The 25137-nt window shown below is 33.4% G+C and overlaps 3 protein-coding genes across 8 annotated transcripts; 2 read left to right on the forward strand and 1 right to left on the reverse strand.

Moving 5' to 3' along the window:
* Positions 1-343: 343 nt before the first annotated feature.
* On the forward strand, positions 344-1168 carry LOC112527479 (thaumatin-like protein). Its single transcript, XM_025138159.1, has one exon. The coding sequence runs from the start codon at positions 354-356 to the stop codon at positions 1023-1025; it is 672 nt and encodes a 223-aa protein (XP_024993927.1). The 5' UTR covers positions 344-353; the 3' UTR covers positions 1026-1168.
* A 13622-nt stretch (positions 1169-14790) lies between these two features.
* On the forward strand, positions 14791-15679 carry LOC112527421 (thaumatin-like protein). Its single transcript, XM_025138080.1, has one exon. The coding sequence runs from the start codon at positions 14798-14800 to the stop codon at positions 15464-15466; it is 669 nt and encodes a 222-aa protein (XP_024993848.1). The 5' UTR covers positions 14791-14797; the 3' UTR covers positions 15467-15679.
* Positions 15680-16191: 512 nt separating this feature from the next.
* LOC112528748 (bZIP transcription factor 16-like) lies at positions 16192-24289 on the reverse strand. 6 transcript variants are annotated; one of them, XM_025139816.1, is made up of 15 exons: positions 24047-24289; positions 23622-23759; positions 23436-23536; positions 23275-23328; positions 23104-23178; positions 21502-21591; positions 21357-21416; positions 21091-21257; positions 20693-20747; positions 19053-19095; positions 18795-18950; positions 18661-18716; positions 18281-18358; positions 17973-18098; positions 16192-16680 (listed from the first exon to the last, which is right to left on the reverse strand). In XM_025139816.1, exons 3-15 carry the CDS (start codon positions 23505-23507, stop codon positions 16612-16614), a joined length of 1101 nt encoding a protein of 366 aa, XP_024995584.1. In that variant the 5' UTR covers positions 23508-23536; positions 23622-23759; positions 24047-24289; the 3' UTR covers positions 16192-16611. The 6 variants fall into 6 exon arrangements, with proteins under 6 accessions (XP_024995584.1, XP_024995582.1, XP_024995578.1 ...); XM_025139814.1 differs by having other exon boundaries at positions 18661-18722; XM_025139810.1 differs by having other exon boundaries at positions 18661-18950.
* Between the last annotated feature and the right edge of the window lie 848 nt (positions 24290-25137).

Genomic DNA, 25137 nt, shown 5'->3' on the forward strand with positions numbered 1-25137 from the left:
TGATCATCTCCAACATGGAGCTTTAATGTATTTGATTATGTTTATCTGCGGTTAATTACACGAATTCAAACATAGAACTTTAATAAGATGCACTCATGCAAATTCTACTTGTAATCTTGAATTTTAAGTAATATACATCAATAAACAGCATTTTATACATAAAATTTTGTTTTTAAAAGTTTTTATCAAATGCTTTATAATATAATACATATAATTAATGTTGTAATTTAAAATGAAGAAATTATTGAAAAAACACGACAAAGCAACGAAGACGACCCTTACAAAAATTCGACCATCTTCACCCTATAAAAACCACCCTTGCTCTCGTTTCAATTCCACCCATAACAACAACAATGGCTTCATCCTCCACCCTTTCCACTTTTCTCCTTTTGCTTCTTCTTTTTCACTTCTCCGACGCCGCGGTTTTCGACATCCGAAACAACTGTCCGTACACCGTCTGGGCGGGTGCGGTGCCTGGTGGTGGCCGCCAGCTTAACAGCGGCCAATCATGGTCCTTAAATGTCGCAGCCGGCACATCACAAGCCCGTATATGGCCCCGTACTGGATGCAACTTTGACGGGTCGGGTCGAGGGCGGTGTCAGACCGGTGACTGTAACGGCCTCCTCCAGTGCCAAAACTTTGGTCAGCCACCTAACACATTGGCTGAGTACGCTCTTAATCAATTCAATAATCTTGATTTCTTCGACATTTCGCTTGTTGATGGATTCAATGTACCGATGGAATTTAGCCCGAATTCCGGTGGGTGCACTCGTGGCATTAGATGTACCGCGGACATCAATGGTCAGTGCCCTAATGAGTTACGTGCACCTGGAGGGTGTAACAATCCGTGCACCGTGTTTAAGACGGATAATTACTGTTGTAACTCTGGAAGCTGTTCGCCAACTGAATTTTCAAGATTTTTCAAGACTCGGTGCCCTGATGCTTATAGCTACCCCAAGGATGACGCTTCCAGCACGTTTACGTGTCCCGGTGGAACCAACTATCGGGTCGTTTTTTGCCCGTGAAGACGTTTGATTATCGATCAAACGAGCAGATTGAAAATGCAAGCAATAATAAACAAGTTGGAAATGTAGTCTCGTAATAGTTAAGGCTTCTTCCTTAATAAATCTCGAACGTTGTCGTAATGAATATCATAAACGTTGTGTTATTATGTTGGTTTCATACGGCAGCGGGCAGAAAATTAACCGATCCAATTGGAACTGACTGATTCAATTAAAATCGACCGACCATAATTGGATATCCAATTGTAATTGGATCGGATTTGATTGAAAATTTCAACATCCAATTTGGATCGGTCGGTTCTCGGATAGCAGTCCAGAACCGACCAAAACCGAACTGATCAACATCCAATTACCCATCCGATGACCATCCAACCATTATCCAGCTATCATCCAATTAATTTATTTTCAAATTTCTTAAATCAGAATTTGTTTTATGTGAGACTTTGAATTTTAAATTCCCTTGTGTTAGTTTTAACACATATTAAAAGTGATTAATTAATTTGTATCATTGTTGGAGAATTGGATTGAATCAACACACTCGATAGATCCAATCTCATCGGATCATTCATTGGATATCCAATGGATGAAATCAAACCGATTCAATCATCCATTGGATTGGATTGAATCGGTTATCCAATGTTAATCAGATCAGATCGAAAATTTGAAAGTCATACTTGTCATAAATTTTGGCTTAATAATTTGTTAATATAAAATTCACAATTGAGAGTGTTTAGTATGGGTTGCAACCAATCACAATCGAGAATGTTTAAACAAAATAGTCTTTTTCCTCTTTATTTATAATAAATAAATAAATATTCCTATAATTACACATGTCGAAATTTGATTGGAGGAATAAAACGAATAGAGAAATCTCTAAAAGGGAAGGGTCTTTTCCTTTGAAATTCCTTGTCAGACAAGTTAAGCCTTTCGGCCTCTACGCATTTCACCGTGCCATCGAAAATTCCCTTTGTGCATATAAATCTGTCATTTCTTGGAATATCTCTTCTGATACAAAATCGTAAGCTATCACCTCACCAGCTAGCTAATCAGACGCCTAACGGAGCAATGCTGCGTGGAGGTAGAAGGCCCACTTGGAGATGCTCTTACAACATTTAAAGTAATCATAAAGTATTCAATTACAACATTTAAAGTAATCATAAAGTATTTAATGAGACATTTAAGTATAGAGACTTCCATATATATAGAAAATTTCATTTTAGCTACAAATTTACGTAAACTCGATTTCCCAATTAAAAAAAAATTGCGTAATTTGCATAAATAATTTGCGTATTTTCTTATAATCTAAAAATAGGTTTTCCACAAATACATAAGACATTTACATAAACTATTACTAAAATGGAAATTTAGTTTTGAAAATAACTAAAAGTGTATGGGGTCGGAGATATTTGGCTCTTTTGACCAATTTCCTTATTTTTATCTTCCAAATATATGTTAAAGTTTGTCATTCCGAGAGTCGCACATTTTAGAGGATCTCAAACAACTTCTTTAAAATAAAAAAATGAAGATTTTGAGCCAATATTTTGCTTCAACAGTTTCCTTAAAACTATCTCTAAAATGAAGAAAGTAGGAGGAAATGGGTCTTTTTCTCCAAATATGGAGAACACCCTAAAAATAATTAACATGTCAGACCATCGATAGGAAATTTAGAAAATAAATAATATTTTTAATAAATAAATGAAATACTTTTAATATTATAATCAATGTTAGATTCTCCAAAACAAATAATTTGTTGGAGATGAATTTAACTTTTTTTAGAGATTTTGACTTTTAGTTCTCTATTTTGGAGAATTTTGTAGAATATGTTGAAGATGCTCTTAAAATTCTTTCTTTTTCGTTTTCAAAATATACTTTCAAACGTTAAATTTTCAACTAATTGAAATAAAACAAAAATTTACAACAATAAAATTAGGTTTATAGAACGTAAAAGAAAGCTTAACTATTCTAATATACTACTAACTTATGCACCGCGCGCGTTTGCACTGTAACGATTTTTTTTTTGTCAAGAATTATGTTAAATTGTAGTATAAGAAACCTAATTTCTTAATTAATTAATAAAATAAAATATAAAACAATGAATGTACTTAACATATTTTAAATATAAGTTATTTATATTGTTAGAGATCTTAATACATAATTTATTAGATTTTTTATTTATGGATAGACATTCGACCATTATCGCCAGATATTAATGAGAACAAACACACTACTTACATTGCAATTCTTAGTCTTCCCACTCCTGAACAGATCTCATGCGTAGCCTAAAAATCCTATTATCACCAGTTAAACTTTCAATAAAAGAATTCCTTGCTTATGTATCTTATGTATGTAATTAAACAAAAGAACCAAATCTAGCAGCAAAATATGTCAGTATAACATATATAGGAACACAGTTAAACCGCCATCAATACCTGCACATTCACTCATGCTCCCGTATACTTATCATTTAGAAGAATCAAAACAAAAAGAGATCTATATAAGATCAAAACTAAACGCAGATAAAGAGATGGAGATATCATAATTAAACCAGCCGAGAGAAAAGGGCATAAAGATACAAAATTACCATTATCGTCAAAATTACGCCATACTAATCTTCCACTATGAAGTAGTCCTGGTTGAACTTGGATGCATGTGAGAATGTTTTTCAAGTACATAATCAATTATTTCTTGATAACAATTTATGTCAAAACTAAATGGAAAGAAATATACTGAGGGATAAAGAGTTGGAGAAGGGAAATCAATTGCAATAAAGAATAAAGAGGATGTTTATCAAGAAGTTGTATAATTTAAGTTAAATGTTTATCAAGAATTTGAATAGTTTGGGAGGTTAAACTTAAGTTGGACGCAAAAATTACCAAAAAAAGAATCTCATTTATTATGAAACATATAACTTGCCTATAGGATAGTCTTTAACTTAGTTAGTATTTATAAAATAAAATAAAAAAGGATAAAGAAACTCCTCGCTTTTAGAAAATGGCACATCATACATGGTGGTTTCTTCTTTAATATATATATATATATATATAGGACTTAAGTTTATAAAACCAAATAATTATGTGTATTATGTAAAAGTTTTACAATAAGTTTATAAGACTTGTTTTGTGAGATCTCACATCAGTTGGGGAATGGAATGAAGGTTGTCTTATAAGAGATTCGATACTTTCTTTATCAGACATGTTTTAAAACTTTGAGTGTAGGTGTTGATAAAGCTAACAATATATGGTATGGTTGGCTTTGGATGTTACATGTTTGGGTGTTTTAATAAGCTTTTAATACACTTTTGAAATTAAACGTTATATTTTTTTTATATATATGTCATGATTTTACAAAATCTTATAAAAACAGGTGTCCTATGTATAAAAATCATGTGTTCAAGGACACTTCATCAAAGTCGAATGTAAAAAGGTAATAATATACTTTATTTTAAAAAATGTCATAAAATAATTGTTAATAAGCACAAAAATATGTATTGTGACATTTTTACGTATGATGTACAATTGTTAATTTGATACTAATACAACTTGGGGTAGCCGCCAGTGTGGTGACCAGAAGTAGCCGACAACTTGCTAATGGGTATGAATAGAGGTGACAATGGGTCAGATTGGGTTGGGTTCGAGTTCAACCTATTTATTAAACAGGTGAAAATCTCAATCCAACACAATCCATTTAATTAAATGGATTAAGATTTTTCAACCCAACCCAACCTGTTACCTAAATGGGTTGACAGGGAGTTAACCTGTTTAGATTTTCTTAATCCAACATGTTAAATAAATAGGTTGAATCTGGATTAACTCATCTAATTTTAAAATTTTAAATAAAAAAAGACTAGATTATTTAAAAAAAAATTTAATTAAACACAACACAACTACAAATATAAACAAATTGTTCAAAATTTGAATAAAACACAACCACAACAAATATATTGTTCAAAATAAGTTTGATTGGACTTTGGAGATGATAATGGAGTAATGGACTAAATGGTTTTCTTAGAGTTTCATAATGATTAAGAGTAATAGAGACGATTAGAATTAGGAGTTTCATCTCACGACGGTAGAATTTTTAATTAAGAATATAACAAAACTAAAAATTAGAATACTAGATATAACATTAAGAATAAAATAAAATTGTATAATATTTTTAATGAGTTGCAAACGGGTTGAAAATATGTTGTAAACAGGTCGAAAAATTCAACCCACTTATTTAAAGTGGGTTAGACGAATCGACCCATTTATTTAAATGGATTGCAAATTTCAACCCAACTTACTAATTTTAGGTTGGATTATGATCAGAATTAGGTTAGCTGGTTGGGTTTTTTTTTTTTTCACTCCTAGCCTCCAAGGTAGGAATAGTCTTTCATGCAATAGCCATCGCATCACAATCTTGTACATGGCCCCCTGCCAACTACACATTTGGTGGGTCGGGTATAATTAAATGTGACTATGTGGTGCAAAGCCTTCAATTCAGCACACCGCGGCGTGGGCATTTTACACATGTTCAAAAACTGGTCCTTGGTCGATCAGGTCGGGTCAAGTCGGGTTCAAATCATTTCTGGGTCAAAATAGTAATAATCAGTAAAGGGTTGTTCGGTAATGGCTTAATGGGTTGGTAAGTCTGTATGGCTTATTCGGTTAGTCATATATTGTTGTTCGCTTCTAGCTGATTCAGTCAGCCGATGGTTTAACAGGTCAGCCAGAAAAGAGGAGTCCTATGGACTCAGCCATTTATGCAACCATTTATTCAAAATCTATCATTTCCCTCTTTTCCCCAAGTTTGTTTTAATTAGCAACCCATAACTAAAATATGTTTTAATCATAAAAATCTTCTATAAACATTATAAAAAATAATAAGAAATTCAATTTAATTGAATTATTTAATTATTTAAATAAATAATAATTTAATCAAATAATTAAATATTATAATTATTAGTTTAAAAGATGTCAAAAAGTAAAAAAAAACATAGATAACATATAAAAATCAGTAAACCAAAATAAATATCAATTGAAAATTACAATGTATAAGAAATATTATTAGAAAAAATCATCAAATTTAGAAGAATTTGTGTGTTTTATGATATCAAAATCAAACCCTTTGTGGATTGTTGAATTATAAACTGTACATCAGTTTGTTTGCTATGGGGAACTGTTAAATTATAAATTGTACAGTAGTCGAATAACTTTATATTCTGAATTTAATTTTCATTTGATCTACTTGTTGTTCTTGTTATGGATATCTTATGTAATAAAATTGATCCACAAAATAAAGACTAGGGTAAAATAAAGATTGAGGGTAAAATGACCATTTTTGACATTCAGACTGTTTATTCAGCACAACAACCGAACAACAACTTATCTGTTAATATACAGACAACTATATCAATACAGACAACTATATCCATACAGGTCTTAACAGAAAACAAATCGAACATCCCCTAAGGCCCGGTTGAGGAAATTGGTCCCGGTTCAGGCCCAAGCCAGTCTTATATTACCAAAAAAAAATGAATTTTTTTGATAATTTTTTTACAATAATTTAATATTATTCTAATATACTTTAAAATATGTAATTTGACTAATCAAATATGTTTTATTGTAGCTTTATAATTGATTTTCAGTCAAATACACTTAAAAATACGTTTTATTAAAGTTTTATAATTGGTTTCAATCAAATAGACTTAAAAACAATACGTTTTATTATAAGTTTGTAATTCATTTCCAATCAAATACACTTAGAAAGTTAGAAAAACATTTAAAAACACATTTTCTTTGAAAAAATCAGGTCGGTCCGGGTCAAGCCTTGATTTTTAACAAATAAATCAGGTTGGTCCCAATCAATCCCGGACCAGGCCGATCCCAAGGCGGTCTCGGTCCCGATCCTCCCCCGGGCCCATTTAGCCATCTCTACGGTATTTGCACATTGGTATCCTTGAAAACGGGTTTCGTATGAAACCGATTGGATTGTTAATAATCAACTCTTTACTTTAAAAAATTGTAAAGTAATTTTTTTCAAATTTCCAATTTTTTCATTTCTTATTTTTTAAAAAGTAATTTTAAATGAAATTAAAAAATTAAATTTAAACCTTTGTACGTAATCTCTTTTTGTGAAGAGATTTTTAATTTTTCCCTATTTATTAGTTTTTTATGTTTAAAAAATATATTTTATAATTTTCCATATTTTTTTCATTTCCAGATTTTAAAAAATATAATTTGTAAAAAAGATTAAAAATTTACATTTAAACCTTTTTCTTATTTATTTTTTATCTTCCATATTTAATAAAAAAAAACTCTTTTACAAAACAGTTTACACAGAAATCACTCTTTCTACGTAAACTTTTTCATAAATTAAACCCTAAAAAGAAAAAGAAACTTTACGTAGAAAATATATTTTCTGTGTAAAGTTATTTTTCATATTTTTTTAAAAAAACTGGAAAAAAAAACAAATTTTGCACAGAAAGTCTACTTTCTGCAAAATTTATGCGTAAAATTCATATTTTTTCAAATTTTTAAGTAAAAAAGGATTTTATGCCAAAAAAAAAATCCTTCCGTGTAAAGCCCGTACGTAAACTATATCTATTTTAAGAAACCAATTTACAAAGTGACTAAAAGGTGAAAACTCATTTTTAAAATGGCTATTTGTGTAAATTTTCCCTTTTTATGCTTAATTTCAAGCGACATATGTAACAAACGTACCTTGCTTGTTTTAATTGTGGCATTTTCATAAAATCTTATCATCGAGATTACCGATGGAATTGCTAGCTTACGAAATGTTCAGTTCTCCTTTTTAGACATTTCCATACATCGTATTTATTATCTTTTATCTCCAAGGTTTTGGTTTGCCACTGGTTCCTTTTTTTTTGTCAAACAAAATTCATCATTTAACGATTCAGATGTTGACTTTTAATAGAACTATTAAAATGTAAACAAACAACCATTTACAGTCTCTTTAACTATTCAGCACCCTAGTTTTATTATAAACAATTACCCAACAATGATATTTCATTTTGCAATATATCATGAGAGCCTCTTAATCATTATGATCACTTAATCATTCTGCATCAAACCATTCAGCAACTGCCAAACAGCCCATTGGTCTCCTTATATCGAGGTTCCTAACATTTGGCTCTAATTCATGATTTCAAGGCATGGAATTTTTGTAATTGTCACTTTAAGATTGAGTTCCGATTAGAATGAAAGTTATGGTGGGAAAGGTAAAAATTGATCTCCACCCTTGGATCAATACTAATTGAAGCTCAATATTAATGAGATGCACTGGATTAATTCCCGTGAGAAGCACAATTCATGGGGAGAGATGTGATTAAAAGTGATCAAAGATCCAGATCTTTTCTTACACTTCTCATCTTAACTCTTATTCCCAAACGATATTTCATTTGTCACTCTAATGATTCTTTTCTATTTTTACTAAATTGATAGATACATAAGGTGACGTTTAGTTTGGTGGAATCTAACATAATTTGATTGGAATGGTCAATTCCATTAACCAAATTTCATATTATACGAGTCGACTAATCCCAGGACGACCACCTACTTTGCAGATAGTCCGGAGTCACCTGCTTTATTCTTTTCCATCACACAACTGCCCATGTTGCTGTTGTTGCCTTCACTAGGGGTGAGCAGCGGAACCGGGTACCCGGCTATGGAACCGGAACCGCCTTGGAACTGCTGGTTCCGGAACCGGAACTGATATGAGTGGTTCCGGTTCCGGTTCCTAAAATACGGAACCGATTGAGAATGGTTCCGGTTCCGGTTCTCAATTTTTCGGAACCGTTACCCGTCGGGTACCCAGTATTTTTCAAGTAAAAAAATAATAATTATTTTTTAATACCAAATTTATATTAGGTTTACATCTTGAAAGCACGTCGTTATCTTCATTTCTTCATCTAAATTCTCCATATAAAATGATTCGTATTTTTTTAAATTGTGTATTCACTTAGATTTATAGTATGTAATCATTAAACTTTGAACATTTACCATTATAGTATGTAATCGTTAAACTTTGAACATTTTCTATTAGTCTATTATAGTTTGTAATCGTTAAACAATATTTGATACAATTATTATGTATAATTTGTATTCTTGCTTATTTATTTAGTGTTTTGGCAATGTTTTATTTTTTATTTCTACATAACAAAATTTTAATATTTTAGGAAGCGGGTACCCGGAACCGGAACCGGAACCGCTGTTCCAAAAATTTAAGAACCGCTCTAACCGGTTCCGGTTCCGATTCCAATATCTCAAGAACCGCCGGTTCCGGTTCCGATTCCTGTAAAAAAGGGCGGGTACCCGCCTATGCTCACCCCTAGCCTTCACCACCACCACCACTACTGTCATCGCCACTGCCACTACTACCACCACCTTAACCACCACTGCGGCCTCTAGCCACCGCCACTACCGCCTCCAGCCAACCACAACTATTATATTCAACGAACCAAACAGACATCTTCAAATTTTTTTGACAGATTTCATTTCAATTCACGTCAACCTAATGCATGGCTAAACCTGATTAAATCTCATTTGAATTCCTTCAAATTCCAATTTCTTTAACAAATTACATATGTGAAACAAATGCCACCTAAATTTCTTTGATTTAACAATCAGGGGCCGGTTCAAATAAGAAAACTAAATATCATGAGAAAACAAGAAAAGAAAAAATTCATATATGAATCATTGAAAAAACACTAAAAAATCTATTTAAAAATACATGAACCAACGCTACAGATAATTCATATGTCTCCACATATGCGTCTTTAAATGAAAAACAAAATTCAATTATTCACATATGACCTTTATTTTAATTTTATTTTCTTACCTTCTCACGGTATCTAAACTTTCTTATCTGAACCTTCTACTTATAAATTATTAAGGGGTCGTTTACCAAACACTTATCTAGTAAGCGTTTACCGGTAAAATTTAACACTATCGTTTACTTATCGGGTAAGATTTTAGTCTACTACAACGACATCGTATGCAACAATTTATCCAGTAAGCGCTTACCGTGATAAGAGTCGTCACCGTCACTTACCGGGTAAGACTATTGGTTCTTGTCTCATTCTTACCAGATAAGATTCTTGGTGATTATCATATTTATATCGTTAGATAATATGACTTGATAAGCGATTACCCAGATAAGCATTTGGTAAACGCCCCTAATTCAAAATTACGATTAATCATGAATTTGAAATTGAATACTATCATAATTACAAGTAAAAGTCAAAATATTGTTAGACATCCACTAATAGAATTAGCCACGTGTCACGTATTTAGTGACCATTTATAAGTCAAGTCTATGCTATTGGTAATAACTATTGATAACAACTAAGGACTACCATTTCTAGTAAAGCGTTTTCAAAACTTATATTTTGATATTTAATATTTCAAATTTTAAATATTTAAGTATTTGAATAATCGGTTGAAACATTAATCGGTTATCATGTTGATGTGATGAGTGATGTGGTATCCAACTCACTATTATTTTTTGCTGACGTGGTTAGTGACATGAATATTTTTAGTCTAAAATTAGTCTTCAACCGGTTACCCGGATACTTAAATGTTTAAAACTTTACATTAAGTATCAAAACGAAAGTTTCGAAAGTACGTTACCTAAAATATGAACAAGTTAAAGTACGTTATTTTTTCATACAATTTGCTCTTTATTGTTTACTGAATTGTTTACCTGGTAAGTGCTTACCTATAAGAGTCAACACTATAATTTATTTTGATGCGTAATATTTTAGTTCATCAAAACGTATCAAATGCAACAATTTACTGGGTAAGCGATTACCTAGGTAAGAGTCGTCATCTTCACTTACATGGTAAGACTTCCTTCTTATTGCTCTTACTTACCCGATAAGATTCTTGGCCCTTGTCATGTTCATCCGATGAGAGAATTTATCCGGTAAGCACTTACTAAGTAAGCGTTTAGTAAACGGCCCTAGTTTATCTTAAATAATAGTTAACTTCTTTTAAATAAATATTATTTTCTTATTCTACCCTTAATTATAGAATTAATTTTTTTATCTATATTATTAAAAGTAAAATTGTCATTTGGTTAATTAAAAAGTATAATAATTACATATTTTTAAAACTATATACCATTTTTGTTGTGAGCATTTATTTTTGGCACAGAGAGAGTAATATGTAACTTATTATTGTATTCTTTCAAAAAAAAAAATCATTGTATATGCACAACTTTTTAAAATTTTACGTATAATTGTACAAAATCAACTGATAAACACATTCAAATACATTATAGAAATTGAGTTTTACTGATACGATAAATATTTCATAAATACTGAATTTACTTTTTAACGTGTAATCCCATCAAATTTTTCTTTTTTGATTTATAATTAGATTTTAAATCTTCTAGTCATGCCACGAATCTATCTGGTCAAATATATTTAAATTATTGTAAAAAGTTTTATTTTTTTTCGTTTAAAACGAACTGTAATAAGGACCGTGTTATAACCAAGATTGCCTAATTCTATACAGGCTCATGTTGGATGCAATAACCAATCAACCATGTTCAAGGTCGATCAATATATTTGTTGCAATTCAAGAAGCTGAGGATCCACATAATTTTCGAACGTTATTAAAGATCATGTCCCGATGCTTACAACTATGAGCTATATATACCCTGAGGATGACTAGACCAACACCTTTACGATCTAGGAGGAATCAACGATAGGTTTATAACATATGGATCACGATCATACGATAGTTGGGTTGGATAATTCACTATTTCGATTGAATTCGTTAAGTGAAATAAACCATGATCTCACTCATCTGATTTGCCCAAGACAGATCACGAGTGGTGATTGGTCGAGCAAAAAAGCATAAAAAATAGATATTCATATTATTTAAGATACATCACGTCTTAAAATCTAGAGATCTAACTGTTGCTTGACGTATATTGCACATACGAATTCCAGTGGATTATCGATCTAAACATCAAATTGCATAATTTGGTTTAAGTTTCATGTTATTGATGAAATCGGTACACAATTAAGTCACTATCATCGTCAATATTAAGGAGTTCCATTAATGAAAAAGCTTATCAGTATTAGCTGAATTTGCCTACAACAAGTTCTCACTCAAAATTCACTAAGCAAGCATAATCTTACACTAGGAAGATGATTTTTACTGAGTTGCAAAGAAACACATCAGATTCTGATATTACTGATCGCTTTGGACGTATATCCAAAAACCCTTATCATTATCATAGTGGGTCTTCAAAAAAAAAACTCAAAGTAACAAGTTTATCCCCTCAATCATTCGTCTTGATCGTTTTGATCAAAGACCAAGACTAAAACGCTACAAATCTATAGTCAAAATTGCTTTTTGTATTCATAGTCTAGGAGTGGCATCTTTTTATGCCACTTTCCTCATCACTCAATGGGCTTAGATCAAAAGTTTGAATCCATTATCATCAGGCAGACAAGTTGTTGTGTTAAATAAACTATATCAACTATAACTGATTTATATTATTATTTATTATTTAGTGTTATTTTCTTGTTCTACCTGGTCGACGTGTGACATGTGACGTGTGGCGCAAGCCTCAAACTTTAGGAGGCACGGCAGGGTCATGACATTTTTCAAGACGTGACTTATGGTGGGAAATTTCCATATTGTCTGCTATATACATATAAAAGTATATGTTTTTTACTATTACTCGAGTCAATGGTATTAAACAATTTACGTTATGTTATACTAAAACTAAAAAAAAATAAGACACTGAAAATATAAAAAGAATCAAATACCGTGTTATAAAAATCATAAATTACGTCATGGCATGCCACAGGTTTAACATGACGTCTAACACAAGTCTTGAGTCATAACGCATCACAGTGACTGCGATAAGCCTTTCAAAACACTGTTTTTATTGATATAGATATTTATTTTTGTTGCATTTTTTGTAATTGTAGTGAAAATTTTCATTTTTGTTTAAATTATTTTTAGGATCCTATTAAATATATTTATTAATATAAGAAGTCCGTACGATAGTTATAAAATATATTAATTATTTTTTTAATACATATATACATAAAATTTGGTTTTTATTTAAGAAATATTATGAAAATTGACGGTTATAAATCAAAATAAGGGGGAGTCTCATGAATCTTTAATAAGTGAATTTTGTTTGGCAAAAAAATTATGTCTCTTAATGGTTTTAAAACCCTCTGAATGATTTTGTAGCATGAGTCTCCCTTAACTACTAAGCGCCCTAATTTCATTGTAAACAATTATCAAACAATTATATTTCATTTTGCACTATATTATGAAAATCTCTTAATCATTATGCACCAAATCATTCACCAACTGTCAAAAAGCCCAAAAATCAAATGCAAACAATATATTCTTTATTATCTCTCTTCTATCTCATATTATTATTTTATTTAATATATATTTATTAAACTATTTTTTTAATAAAAAGGTCGGCTAATTGCACCTCTATATATTACTAAATACACAATTACCTATAATTTTATATTATATATATAATTATATAATTATTTTTTTCTTTAATGAAGAGGTGGACTAATTACACCCACATATATATATATATATATATATATATATATATATATATATATATATTAAATGCATCATTACCTATAAATTTCTTACTCGTACATTAATATCATAACCTAATTTCTTTATTTTTTTCAGTACATGAATTAACTTAATTTTGACATAGGATGCAAATAACATTACCCATAATAAAATGATGATTGTCATAAATTAATATCTGAATAGATAGTGAGCCATGAAATTATGGGCTGTTTACCTAACGTTTACCCGGGTAAACACTTATCAAGTAATATAACCTTAGCGAATAAATATGGTAAGTATCAAGAATCTTACCCAGTAAGAGCAAAAACAAGTACCGAGAGTCTTACCGGGTATATGAGAACGATGACTCTTACCACGGTTACTGGGTAAATTTTTGCATTTGATACCATTTTGTGGATTAAAATCTTACCCGTAAGTAAGTGATAATGTTGAATTTTGCCAGTAAACACTTACCCGGATAAACGTTCGGTAAACGACCTCTTAGTCACTTGTATTCAACAAGTTCTAACCATGTCATGCATAAGCCAGGTTTAGCTTTTGTTTGTTAGTAGCTTAATAAAATTAACAGTTTATTCAATTAGCTATATATTATTGTTTATAAGTAGTTTAATGATATAAAAATTGGCTTATTCAGTAAGATTCTGGGGGCCAGAAGAGCTTTATGCAAAAAGTCAAAAAAAAATCGAACCTACATTTTTCAACTAAAAAACGTGCTTCTTTTATCTATAAAAAAAACCTCTTAAACAAAAACTTTCCCAATCTATATAGATATATTAATCCACATAGTTAGCTTTTTTCACATAAATTTTAACGAAAAACCAACCACCATCCCATAAAATGATAGATAGAATGATTAAGTGATCAAAATGATTGAAAGGCGTTTATGATATAGTGCAAAATAAAATATAATCGTTTGGTAATTATTCAGAATGAAATTAGGGTGCTGAATGGTTAAGGGAGACCCAAGATATAAAATCGTTTAGATGGTTTAAAAACCATTAAAAGGCATATTTTTTTTACAAAACAAGATTCACCTCTTAATGATTCAGAAACTACTTTTTAATAAAACTATTAAAAGATAAACAAAAATCATCGTAATTTATGTTCAACAAATTCTACCCACGTCCACTCTATATAAACCAGGCTTAGTTTCACTTGAATCCACCCACAACCACAATGGCATCCTCCACCACCCTTTCTACTTGTCTTCTTTTGGCTCTTCTATTTGGCTTCTCCAATGCAGCCACTTTCGACATCCGAAACAACTGTCGGTACACCGTCTGGGCTGGTGCGGTGCCTGGTGGTGGCCAGAGGCTTAACCCCGGCCAAGTCTGGTCCATAAATGTCCCAGCCGGCACAACACAAGCCCGTATATGGCCCCGTACTGGCTGCAACTTTGACCGGTCTGGTCGAGGTCATTGTCAAACCGGTGACTGTAACGGTCTCCTTCGGTGCCAAGCCTACGGTGCACCACCTAACACATTGGCCGAGTACGCTCTTAATCAATACAATAATCTTGATTTCTTTGACATTTCTCTTGTCGATGGATTCAACGTGCCAATGGAGTTTAGCCCCAACTCGGGCCGGTGTCGGGGCATCAGATGTACCGCAGACATCAATGGTCAGTGTCCTAACCAATTACGCGCTCCCGGAGGGTGCAATAATCCATGCACCGTGTATAAGAGCGATAATTACTGTTGTAACTCTGGAAGATGCTCGGCAACTGATTTTTCAAGATTTTTCAAGAATCGGTGTCCTGACGCTTATAGCTACCCCAAGGATGACGCAACCAGCACATTTACTTGTCCCGGTGGAACCAACTACCGGGTTGTATTTTGCCCGTGAAGACGTTTGACCATGAATCAAACGTCTTCGAAATATAATTAAGTGAAATAAATGCATAAATACAGAAGTAACAAGTTAACGGAATACGATACGGTGATACTGTTCATCACCTTTGTCGTATATAATAAATGCTTGTTAACGTTGTGTTATTATGTTGGTTAGATGTGTTTCTTGTTCGATTTGATATATGTAAAATCTACAACTTCAGTTCTACGTTGGTTTTCGTTTTTGTTTTTATAACGTAAAAAAAAACATGATGTATGATTTCCGCTATTTCTTTTAACAAATTTTCGCCTTTGGAGGAAAAGCAATTCATTATATTGGCGAGCGTTTTTGCAAACCACGATCACCACCCTATAGTTTCGAACCGGAATGTCCCCAACACATTGCTAGCTCTTGGCGGTTCCTAACGAAAATTCTCGTTGGTCCCCCGGTTCGCAACTGCAAATGCAGTTCTCAACCGAACCTGCCATTATATATTGCAATTTTCGTAATTTATAATTAAATCAAAACATTAAGCTATATAGAAAAGACTTGTACTTGAATCATAACATAATGTACCATATAAAATATACATAGAAACAACTGTAACAACTAAAGAAGACCAAAAAACCAAAATATACGATCAAAACCGAAGCAAACGGTTTGACCAGTACTTGAACGACGAGGTGAGCTCCGCCCAACCCGTTCGTCTAAAAGCCCGAGGTTCATGAAATCTGGTCCGATTTCGACAAAATTGAGCAAAACTGATAGCATTGGATGGCAATATTAATTTAGTACATACAACTAATATCCAGACAGCTAAAAGCTCCCCTCTTTTAGTTCCCGAACCTCGAATCAAAAGATGGCATTGGATGGCAATATTAATTTAGTACATACAACTAATATCCAKACGGCTAAAAGCTCCCCTCTTTTAGTTCCCGAACCTCGAATCAAAAGATGGGTATTTTCGGAACGATGGATAGTTACAACTTACAACTAATATGCCATTAATTGTCATCTAAGAGTAGAAGGGGAAAAAAAGGTCAGCATCAATGGCTTTTCTACTACTATTACTACACAGATATTTTCCTGCCTGTTTTGCTGCTAAAGTAATTGGGGATTCAGTTAGATTAAGCTCCCTGGAAAATATGCATGGGACATGGTTAACCACTCTGCACAACTTCTGTTTGATGATTTTCTCTTGCTTCCTCTTGGCTTTCCCCTACTCTCTCCTGCAAGTATCAGAATCACCACCAAAATTAGCAAAGTTTCCGGCTTTTTTACGATTCAGAATCAACCGCAGACCGACCTAAACCTTGGTGGTTTGGCAGTTCAGCGGTCTTGGATTTGGGTTTGGGGTCATTGGCCAATTTTCAGGCCATTGAAGCATAAACATCAAGTTTCATTCATATTCATGCTCAAACCAAGATTTCCAGTTTAATGAATGATTCACTTCGGGTTTGGTTTGGTTCGCCATAATGTTTTTGGATGTGATGAATCTGTCAAAGAAATTGAAATTGGAAACACTTGGAATAGAACTGAATCTGATTTGGTATGCAAAATGTATCTTTGTAATCGGAATGTAAATAATGTTAAACGGCATAATTACCCTTTAACGTTTTTGCTTGGTTTATAAAAAACATATTTTAAAATAAATATAAATACTAATAAGTTTATTCTAATACCATTATAATTATTTTTTTAATGTTGATTTCGGACTTTATCTTTTCCGAGCCATTCTAAGTGCATATAGCTCACGGATTATTCGCATGGGTTTATCATTGTCTTGTAAGAAACTAAGGAAAGCATGGAAATAAAGGAATTTGCCAATTTAGGCAGAATTAAATTTCCCTCATTTTGCAAACCAAACAAACCGACGAAAATGGGTCTTCAACGGAATCTGTCATATCAATTCCGATGGACTCCATCGAACCAAACCCCGCTTCAGTTTACTTAAAATTTCCTCAAGAGATTCTCTTAGCATTTTTATCTTGTGTTACTAGTAATCTAGTATTATAAAGTTCAGCACAAGTGTACATAAATGAAGTTGTAAAATAGTAATATGCATACAAATTTTATACATCAGGTTACCAGTGATGGTTTGACCATTGATAAACCTAAAATCGAACCACCAGGGACAAAAAAAGTCTGCAACTGAACCCTTTTTATTTTAGAAGTTAGAGAACCATCGGTATTAATGTCTTCCAGTCACAAAATTTTCGTGTTCCGTGGTAAATCTCTAGTCAGAATACATGTATATAAATATTATGAGTGTTTTTTGTGACTCTCGCATCATCTAAATAGTCAGGTGCACTGCCCTACGTATAATTTGGTGTTTTTAGTTGTCGTACGATGCAAAAAAATTCAAAAGCAATTGTACCAAACTACCAATAACTTACGTAAAGTCCATATCCTGTTTGCATCTTTTGGGAAAAATGGAGCAAATCACAAGGAAGAACAAAGCAGATTTTGTTTGCAAAGAAGCAGGTTTTAAGGAAATGTATACTTGGGAGTTGGATGTTACCTTAAGGGATGCATTTTCAGCAAGAAGCTGCTCGTAATCACTCCTAATACGACTCACTTCTGCTCTAAGAGAAGCATTTTCTTCCTTCAAGGTTTCAGCCCGTTGGGCCAGCTCATCGCATTCTGCCTGACTCCCACGTTAAAGTCAACATAGATGCCGTCAATGAAATTATAATTAATACCAAATAACTAGCCAAAGACTCTTTGACCCTCTCCACAAATCCCCCCCCCCCAAAAAAAAAACCAAAGAATAAACAATACAATGCAACTTAAAGGGGATCTTTGTTGAGAACTGAGAATTTTTCATACCTGCTTGCGCAATCTGGATCTGCGAGCAGATTCCCTATTGGATTGCTTCCTTCTTTGCCTTTTTAGCTCCCTTTCATCCTGAAATGATATTATCAATCAATAACACTGGCAAAACAATCATACTTCACAGTTTTATGCCCCTCATGTCACAAAAGATTTGGAATTGTTCGAAAAGCAAAGCAACAATTTACAGTCAGCATAGAGTGGTTGATGAAGAATACTAGAGATGCTGCTAGGTTTAACGGTTTTTTTAACAGGTTTTCCACCTTATTTGTACAGAACAATGAATCTAAAGCTTAAGAATATCGATATAATAAAAAATATACCGAGAAAACAGAAAAGTCACGGCAGGTGAACACAAAAGAATTTCAAAGGAATACCTGTATCCAGAGCTGTGGCTGCATGCTCTCCCTTGACCCAGCAGCAACCATTCCCCCTGCAACTGGAGCAGAAGTTACATGTCCTCGCATTGCAGGAATATTGGATGTATTTGCACCACTCCAGTAGTCCATACCGATATTTAAGTTAGTAGTGGGACCCGCAACACTTCCTAGAGTAGCGCCAGCTGATATTGGCACAATGCCCATTGTTGGATTGACCACTGAATGAGGCGTATTTGGTCCTCCATTCTGAGAACCATGTACGGTGTTTCCATTTTGAGATGCTTCACCTGTAGCCAATAACATGGTTATAGAAATTGCATCAATAACACAAAGATTAATGCAGAAGTCCCAACTCGACCAGTAAGGTGCTCATAGAACCCGAACCGAACCTTCCATAGAATCTTGCCTGGATCCTGATTTCATTTGGGAATTCTGCAAAGAAGAAAGATATATCATTAAACGATTCAGAAAATGACGATTTTCATGTGATATGCCTCACACAGCTGGCATACAATATGCACATGATATGTTTGACATAAATGAAAAAACTGAAAATGCTGAACCCTGCTTCTTTTATACTATTTGAATGTATGTGTAATGAAAAACATGCAGTCCAATTTCTTTTATGTAAACCTACTTCTTACTTTCTTAAGGAAAAGATATCGAACACAAAAGGTTTAGATGTCTGGGGGCGGGTTTCCAATGGTAAATTATAAACCTAATCTTTGCAAACCATTTTAGTTTAATTTGTTTTGCTCTTATCTGTATCCCAACATTTCAGACTCCTGAAACACACTAAAAATGACTTGTAATGTCAGGGGGAGCAAATAAAGGTATAAGGAAATTATACGGTTTAAAATGTATTTAATGGTGCCAAAACCATCTCTATGGTCGAGATAAATGCCAATGCCAAGGCTAAAGTTGATAAAACAAGGGCGATAAACAATCAAGATAGAAAACAAATGAGTGCATGCAGTACAGATATGTGGGTCCCCATATGCAGCTACATTAGGAAGGTCATGGGAACAACACATATGGTTGATATAATTGCAATACATTGAACCCAAATCAGCAAAAAAGAATTTGAAAGCATGTAGTTGCAAGCATCAACCTGTACCTATTTTTTGTCTACTTAGCAATGGCAAATTAAAAAGATTTTGATGAAAAAGTAGTTGAGTATGTCTTAAAGGAGAAAGACGGTAGTGCTGGTGTGGTTGTCCCAGGAGGGATAAAATACAATTGGGTCCATATGTTTTATAATTTGCAACATACACAAAGCAGTCGCCCTTCTCTTTTCCCTTATTGAAGTTCCACCTCCTACTAAGGGGGTACAATTGCAATGGAAGGCAAATTCAGGGGATTAAAACAGACAATTAGATGCAGGTTGACGATTTCAGTCTTTAGGAAAGCCTAGGTTATTCTGCACTTATTCATAAGAATCTTAAGCAGATTCCAGTTTCTTAACTCCTGCTTGCTCTATGTTTGGTCAGATGGTGATACAAAAGCTAAGAAATGAAAACTACATCTGTGTTCTGATGAAAAATTTAAAGAAAAAAATCCAGAACACCCAACCAATTTGGTTACTTGGCGCATTTTGTACGTAGGTGTGAAGTATAAACATCAATTCAAACCTGCAAAACCAGCAAGAATCCAGAAACTCAACAAGTCGCCTTCATCAAGTAAGCAGTTGTTGTACATTCATACCGGCTATGATAGCTTTAGCACAAGAGATCAAGGGTAACTTTTTTAAGAAGCGGCCTAACTGGAATCTAACAATACATTGAATAAGAAATTCGATAACTACTTCTACCAAAATTAAGCATCGCAATTCACTTCCTATATTGAAGGCCAAGAAAAAAAGGGTACAGTACCACACATGCAATAAAATATATATATATCATCAAATCAGGTAATTTAACGAATCTCTTCCTGAAAAATGCACATGGAACAAGTGACATAATCAAAGGAGTTAACTCGCACATATTCATCCCACAGTTGCATTAAACAAGTACTTTGCGGGAATACCTACATTTTCAGAATTTGCATCACTTCCTTCACTTGAACCTTCACTTCCACTCTCAGCACTGCAAAACCAATATCAGTAAAGCGTGTCAATCCCAAATTAACTTGGAAGTTACCACATCAAAAGCACCATATGATGTGGCAAGCAAGGCTCTCCGCTCATGACTATTACTAATTCCACAAGGCAAAAACTGGAATAGAATGACCAAATAGAAAATCCGGTCAAATACTCTAATAGAAGGCATCTTCATAAACTATTCTCTATTTCTCTAATAGTTACAGTTCCATAAAGATCAAGATAAAATAGAACTCACAAGGGCTTAAGTACAGGATAACTATAAATTTATATATGCAGAAACAAGGCTGAATGGTGTCCATTCATTGATAATATCTATTCATCTATACCTTTTGGGATAGGATCCATTAGCAGATGCTCCTGCTTTGCTGGGTTCACTGTTTTTACCCGTAATCATATTTAAACTGCCAAGACTTCCCTTCGATCTCTTAATCGGAAGCTTTTCCTTTCCTTCAGGCGACTTACCATTCACTTCCATACTGCCAGGTGTATTGCCCTACATGAGAGTTGCAAGGTCATTTTTAATATATTAACTCTATCAACAAGGTATCTCACTCTTAGATAGTTCACAAACTTATTAGCTCAGGCAACTCACAGAAACCTCAGCAACACCATTTGGAGAAGGCATTGCAAATGGACTAAAAGGATATGATCCCTAGTTAAATTCATAAAAAAAGATTTAATGTCAGTGGGAATAAAGAAACTCTAGTGCAAAAGTACAATATTGATGACAAGATTACCGGAGGCATAGATGGATGAGCATATATGCCACCATGGGGATACATAGCAACGTATGGATGAGGTGCAGTACCATAAGGTGGCATAAGATGCTGCAAGTACACATAAATATTAGAATGTGGATGAAATAATCAAAAGTTCACATAAGATGATTGAGATATAGGTACATTTTCTAGTGATTTCTAACATCAAATTACAAGAATAGTTGACTCGTCCGCAGAACAATAATAACTTATATTTTGGGACATCAAATAAACGGGACCAAATGTTTTAGAATGGGAGGTACTCATTATTGTTCAAGTTTAACCAAAACTTCTGATAAGAAAGCTTCTTATCACAATGCAGAAGCACCACTTCTAGACCTACCCTCATCAATGCGGACAAATATATCCATAAACATGATGATGTGAAGTATGTCTCTTTCTGGGTCTGGTCAATCAATTCTCCAATAAGAAAAAATATAAAGCATTAATGCAGGTTATTTTTTTCGAAAAATGCTTAAAAATGTGGACTCGAAACAGCATAGATGTGCCCAGATTCAGAGCATCACACAATCCCCCCACAATAGAGATACATATGATAACATTGATTTTGATAAAGAACAAAGCTAGCAACAAATTCGTCAATGATGAAAATTATGAAATTCTAGAAATAATTTAATACAAATTGCACAAGTACAGCATGAAGATCCAAGTTGAAAACCAGGAAAAAAGGAAACAGCAGCTTCAACATCAAATATTAATGCTAGGGGAAGACCAAATTCAACATTTGTTTGTGGCAGTGAAGAGCAATGTTTTTTTTCTGGTGAAAACAAACGGTTTTGGTATGACCAAGTGAGCACAAGGATTCATGCATCCAATCCCGGTACTTATAATTAAGTGCTGTTTTTGTTGAACTATACTTCAGTTTTCAGTACATTTCCTGCAGTAAAATCCAAGAGTGGTTCCCACAACCCTAAAACCATGATTTCATACTCCAAACACTCAGAAAACATGTCAATCAACCAATGTAATTAATTTGAAGATCATCAAGAAGAGTAGTATTTGTGTAGCATTTTATATGTACACCATTGCACACAACTGGAAAAACGGGAACTAAGGACGTCAGAGAACTGTACATTGTGATGCGAAACAAACTCATTAAAAGGAAACAGATGTTTAGTACCAAATACAGTAAGGCTATACAGGACAAAGATTGCACTCATGATGGAGAAAGTTGCATTGAAATGCCTAAATAAAATATAACATAAGCATGTCCATGACCAACTTCAATGAGCTGCATCATCAACATCAGATCACCATTTGGTGTCCATTTCCTCAAGCTAAACATGTAACCAGTTATCCTAAAACTAAAGCTTGTTGATGGCTGTTAATTGTGAACTTTGTGAACTAGCAACCATCCTATACGGATGAGGAGCAATAGGTTAGAGAATACAGTCGGTGTTTGAAACAGAAAAATGCATGACCACAAGAAAAAAGCTGGCTATGCACGGCCACAAAACAAATGAAATTGAAACACTGCCAGAAGCCCGATTCATAGTTCTATAATATAAGTAAAACACAAGAAACACATAGACAAAATCAAGAATCCAAAAAGCCTGGTACCTGGACCCCCCACATGTAGGGATGAGGTTGAGGGCTTGATGCTAAGTACCCATGTGGAGGCATAGGAGAATAAGCCTGTTCAAGATGTACATACAACCTGGATTTAGTAAACTAACTCACGCCATAATGCTCCAATTTGGCAAAGCTTAAAAGTGTTAATAGATATGAAACCTGAAACCCAGTCCAATCCGGCACCGCTCCCATGGCATTACCTGAGGACTGCTCCTGAACAAAGAAAAAACAAAAGACAGAAATATGTTGCCATGGTCAGTGATAGGTATAAAAGACATATGAGAAATGGAAGTATAAGGGTCAAAGAGAAATAAATTCACCTGGGAAGTTGGAGTCTCCTTCGCTGAGTCTTTTGCCTCCTTGGCAGGTTTATCCATATCTCTGCTTCCCATTACTCAAACCAGAAAGACTTATAGATAACCTACAACCATCCTACCACTAGATTTCAAGACATATATCATGTTAAAAAAGATTGAAATTTAAATAAAGATACATTGAGGGCTTACAATTCAGATAAGGTAGTACTTGTGAGCATGAAAATTGGGATTCACAATTGGACTTGAAGCCCTAACAGCTCAAATCAAAAATCAAACTTCCCTCTACACCAATTGAAGTTCCCAAACATACTTAATAGACTCCTGTCACTGAATATGACAAAACCGTCAAACTATAAACTTCCAAAAGAAGTAATCGACAGTTTGCTTGAATTCTAATCCCCTAACCATGTCACAGTTACCTATCAAAGTTAAAATTGACAGCCCTTCACAATCACAAAAACAGCATACGAAAAAAAAAAACTTAGCTTTTACCTCAAATGAGACAAAATTAACATAAAGCTAAGACATAAATTTATTAAAAACCAAGAAAGATCGTACCCATGTTCAACATTCGCGTATACACAACACCATGAGGTTCGATTAGATTAACTTACCCTGAAACCTTGTGAACCAGTAAATCAAACCGGTGAACGTTTGGCAATCGTAATGATAACCTAGATCAAACTGAGAAACCCTAGTGAGGGAAAATTAGGGCAAAACAAAAATAGGGAGATGGAAAGTTGGAATTGAGAACAAATTGTTGGATGCAAATTGGTGTTATGCAGGAAGGAGGTCTGTAGCTTGCAATAACAGAGTCTCCCTCCTCCGACTGGCGAACAAGCTTTGAATTGATTGATGATGATTGTGACGAAAGATGATTTGTGAAGTTTGTTTTAACGGTAGATTTGCGCTGACGTATCATATGAAAAGCTTTATAGGATCTGTTGTGGGACCAATGGATGAGGTGGTGAGGGGGCGAGAACCTGGTCAGCCGATGCCCAACAACTTGTTCCTTTTTGGTATTTGGGTTTATGTATTTTTTTCAAATTTAAGCAAAAGCTTCATTATAAGCCATGGATAATCCATTTTGCATCGTATCTAAGGGATTCCTTGGTTTGGATCGAAAAAGCAAATGTCATTCGATACTTCTTATGGTTAGATTCAATCTCCTGGCCCTTACGGGAATGAGTCGTTTATCATTACGATAGGTGTCAAGTGGAATGGCTGTCATAGTAAAGAACCATGACATATATGTTTGAAATAGATTCCATTTTAGGGGTTATTTACCTAAATACTTATCCGGTAAGTGTTTATCGATATAAGTCAACGCTATAACTTATTTTGATGAGTAAGATTTTAGTACATCAAAACGTATCGAATGCAACAATTTACACGGTAAACGTTTACTTGGGTAAGAGTCGTCATCTTCACTTAAGTAATATGCATCAACAAATAGCACTTAATACATAAAAATTATTTTTAATAGTTTATGTCAAATGCTTTATAATATAGTATATATTTAACTAATAATTGAATATGTAAAATAATTAAAACTAAAAAATGATTTGTATGTCATTCTTATTTAGATACAAAAAGTAAATAAATTTTTAATGTTAAAAATTATTTTCATAAAGATATATGATATTTTAACATTTAATGTAATCAAAACAATAAAAGGATTAGTAACATAATAAATTAAAAGTTA

Source organism: Cynara cardunculus (genome assembly GCF_001531365.2).
Source record: "Cynara cardunculus var. scolymus isolate 2C chromosome LG 15, CcrdV1, whole genome shotgun sequence".
Classification (NCBI taxonomy): domain Eukaryota; kingdom Viridiplantae; phylum Streptophyta; class Magnoliopsida; order Asterales; family Asteraceae; genus Cynara; species Cynara cardunculus.

What these genes read in the sequence shown, in the direction of transcription:
- LOC112527421 (XM_025138080.1), top strand. Translation starts at nt 14,798, where the DNA reads ATGGCATCCTCCACCACCCTTTCTACTTGTCTTCTTTTGGCTCTTCTA.
- LOC112528748 (XM_025139813.1), bottom strand. Translation starts at nt 23,507, where the DNA reads ATGGGAAGCAGAGATATGGATAAACCTGCCAAGGAGGCAAAAGACTCA. An exon ending in AGGAGACTCCAACTTCCCAG is followed by an intron (nt 23,329 to 23,435) that starts GTGAATTTATTT and finishes TTCTTTGTTCAG; the next exon opens with GAGCAGTCCTCAGGTAATGC. An exon ending in CTCATCCATCTATGCCTCCG is followed by an intron (nt 21,417 to 21,501) that starts GTAATCTTGTCA and finishes GAATTTAACTAG; the next exon opens with GGATCATATCCTTTTAGTCC.
- LOC112527479 (XM_025138159.1), top strand. Translation starts at nt 354, where the DNA reads ATGGCTTCATCCTCCACCCTTTCCACTTTTCTCCTTTTGCTTCTTCTT.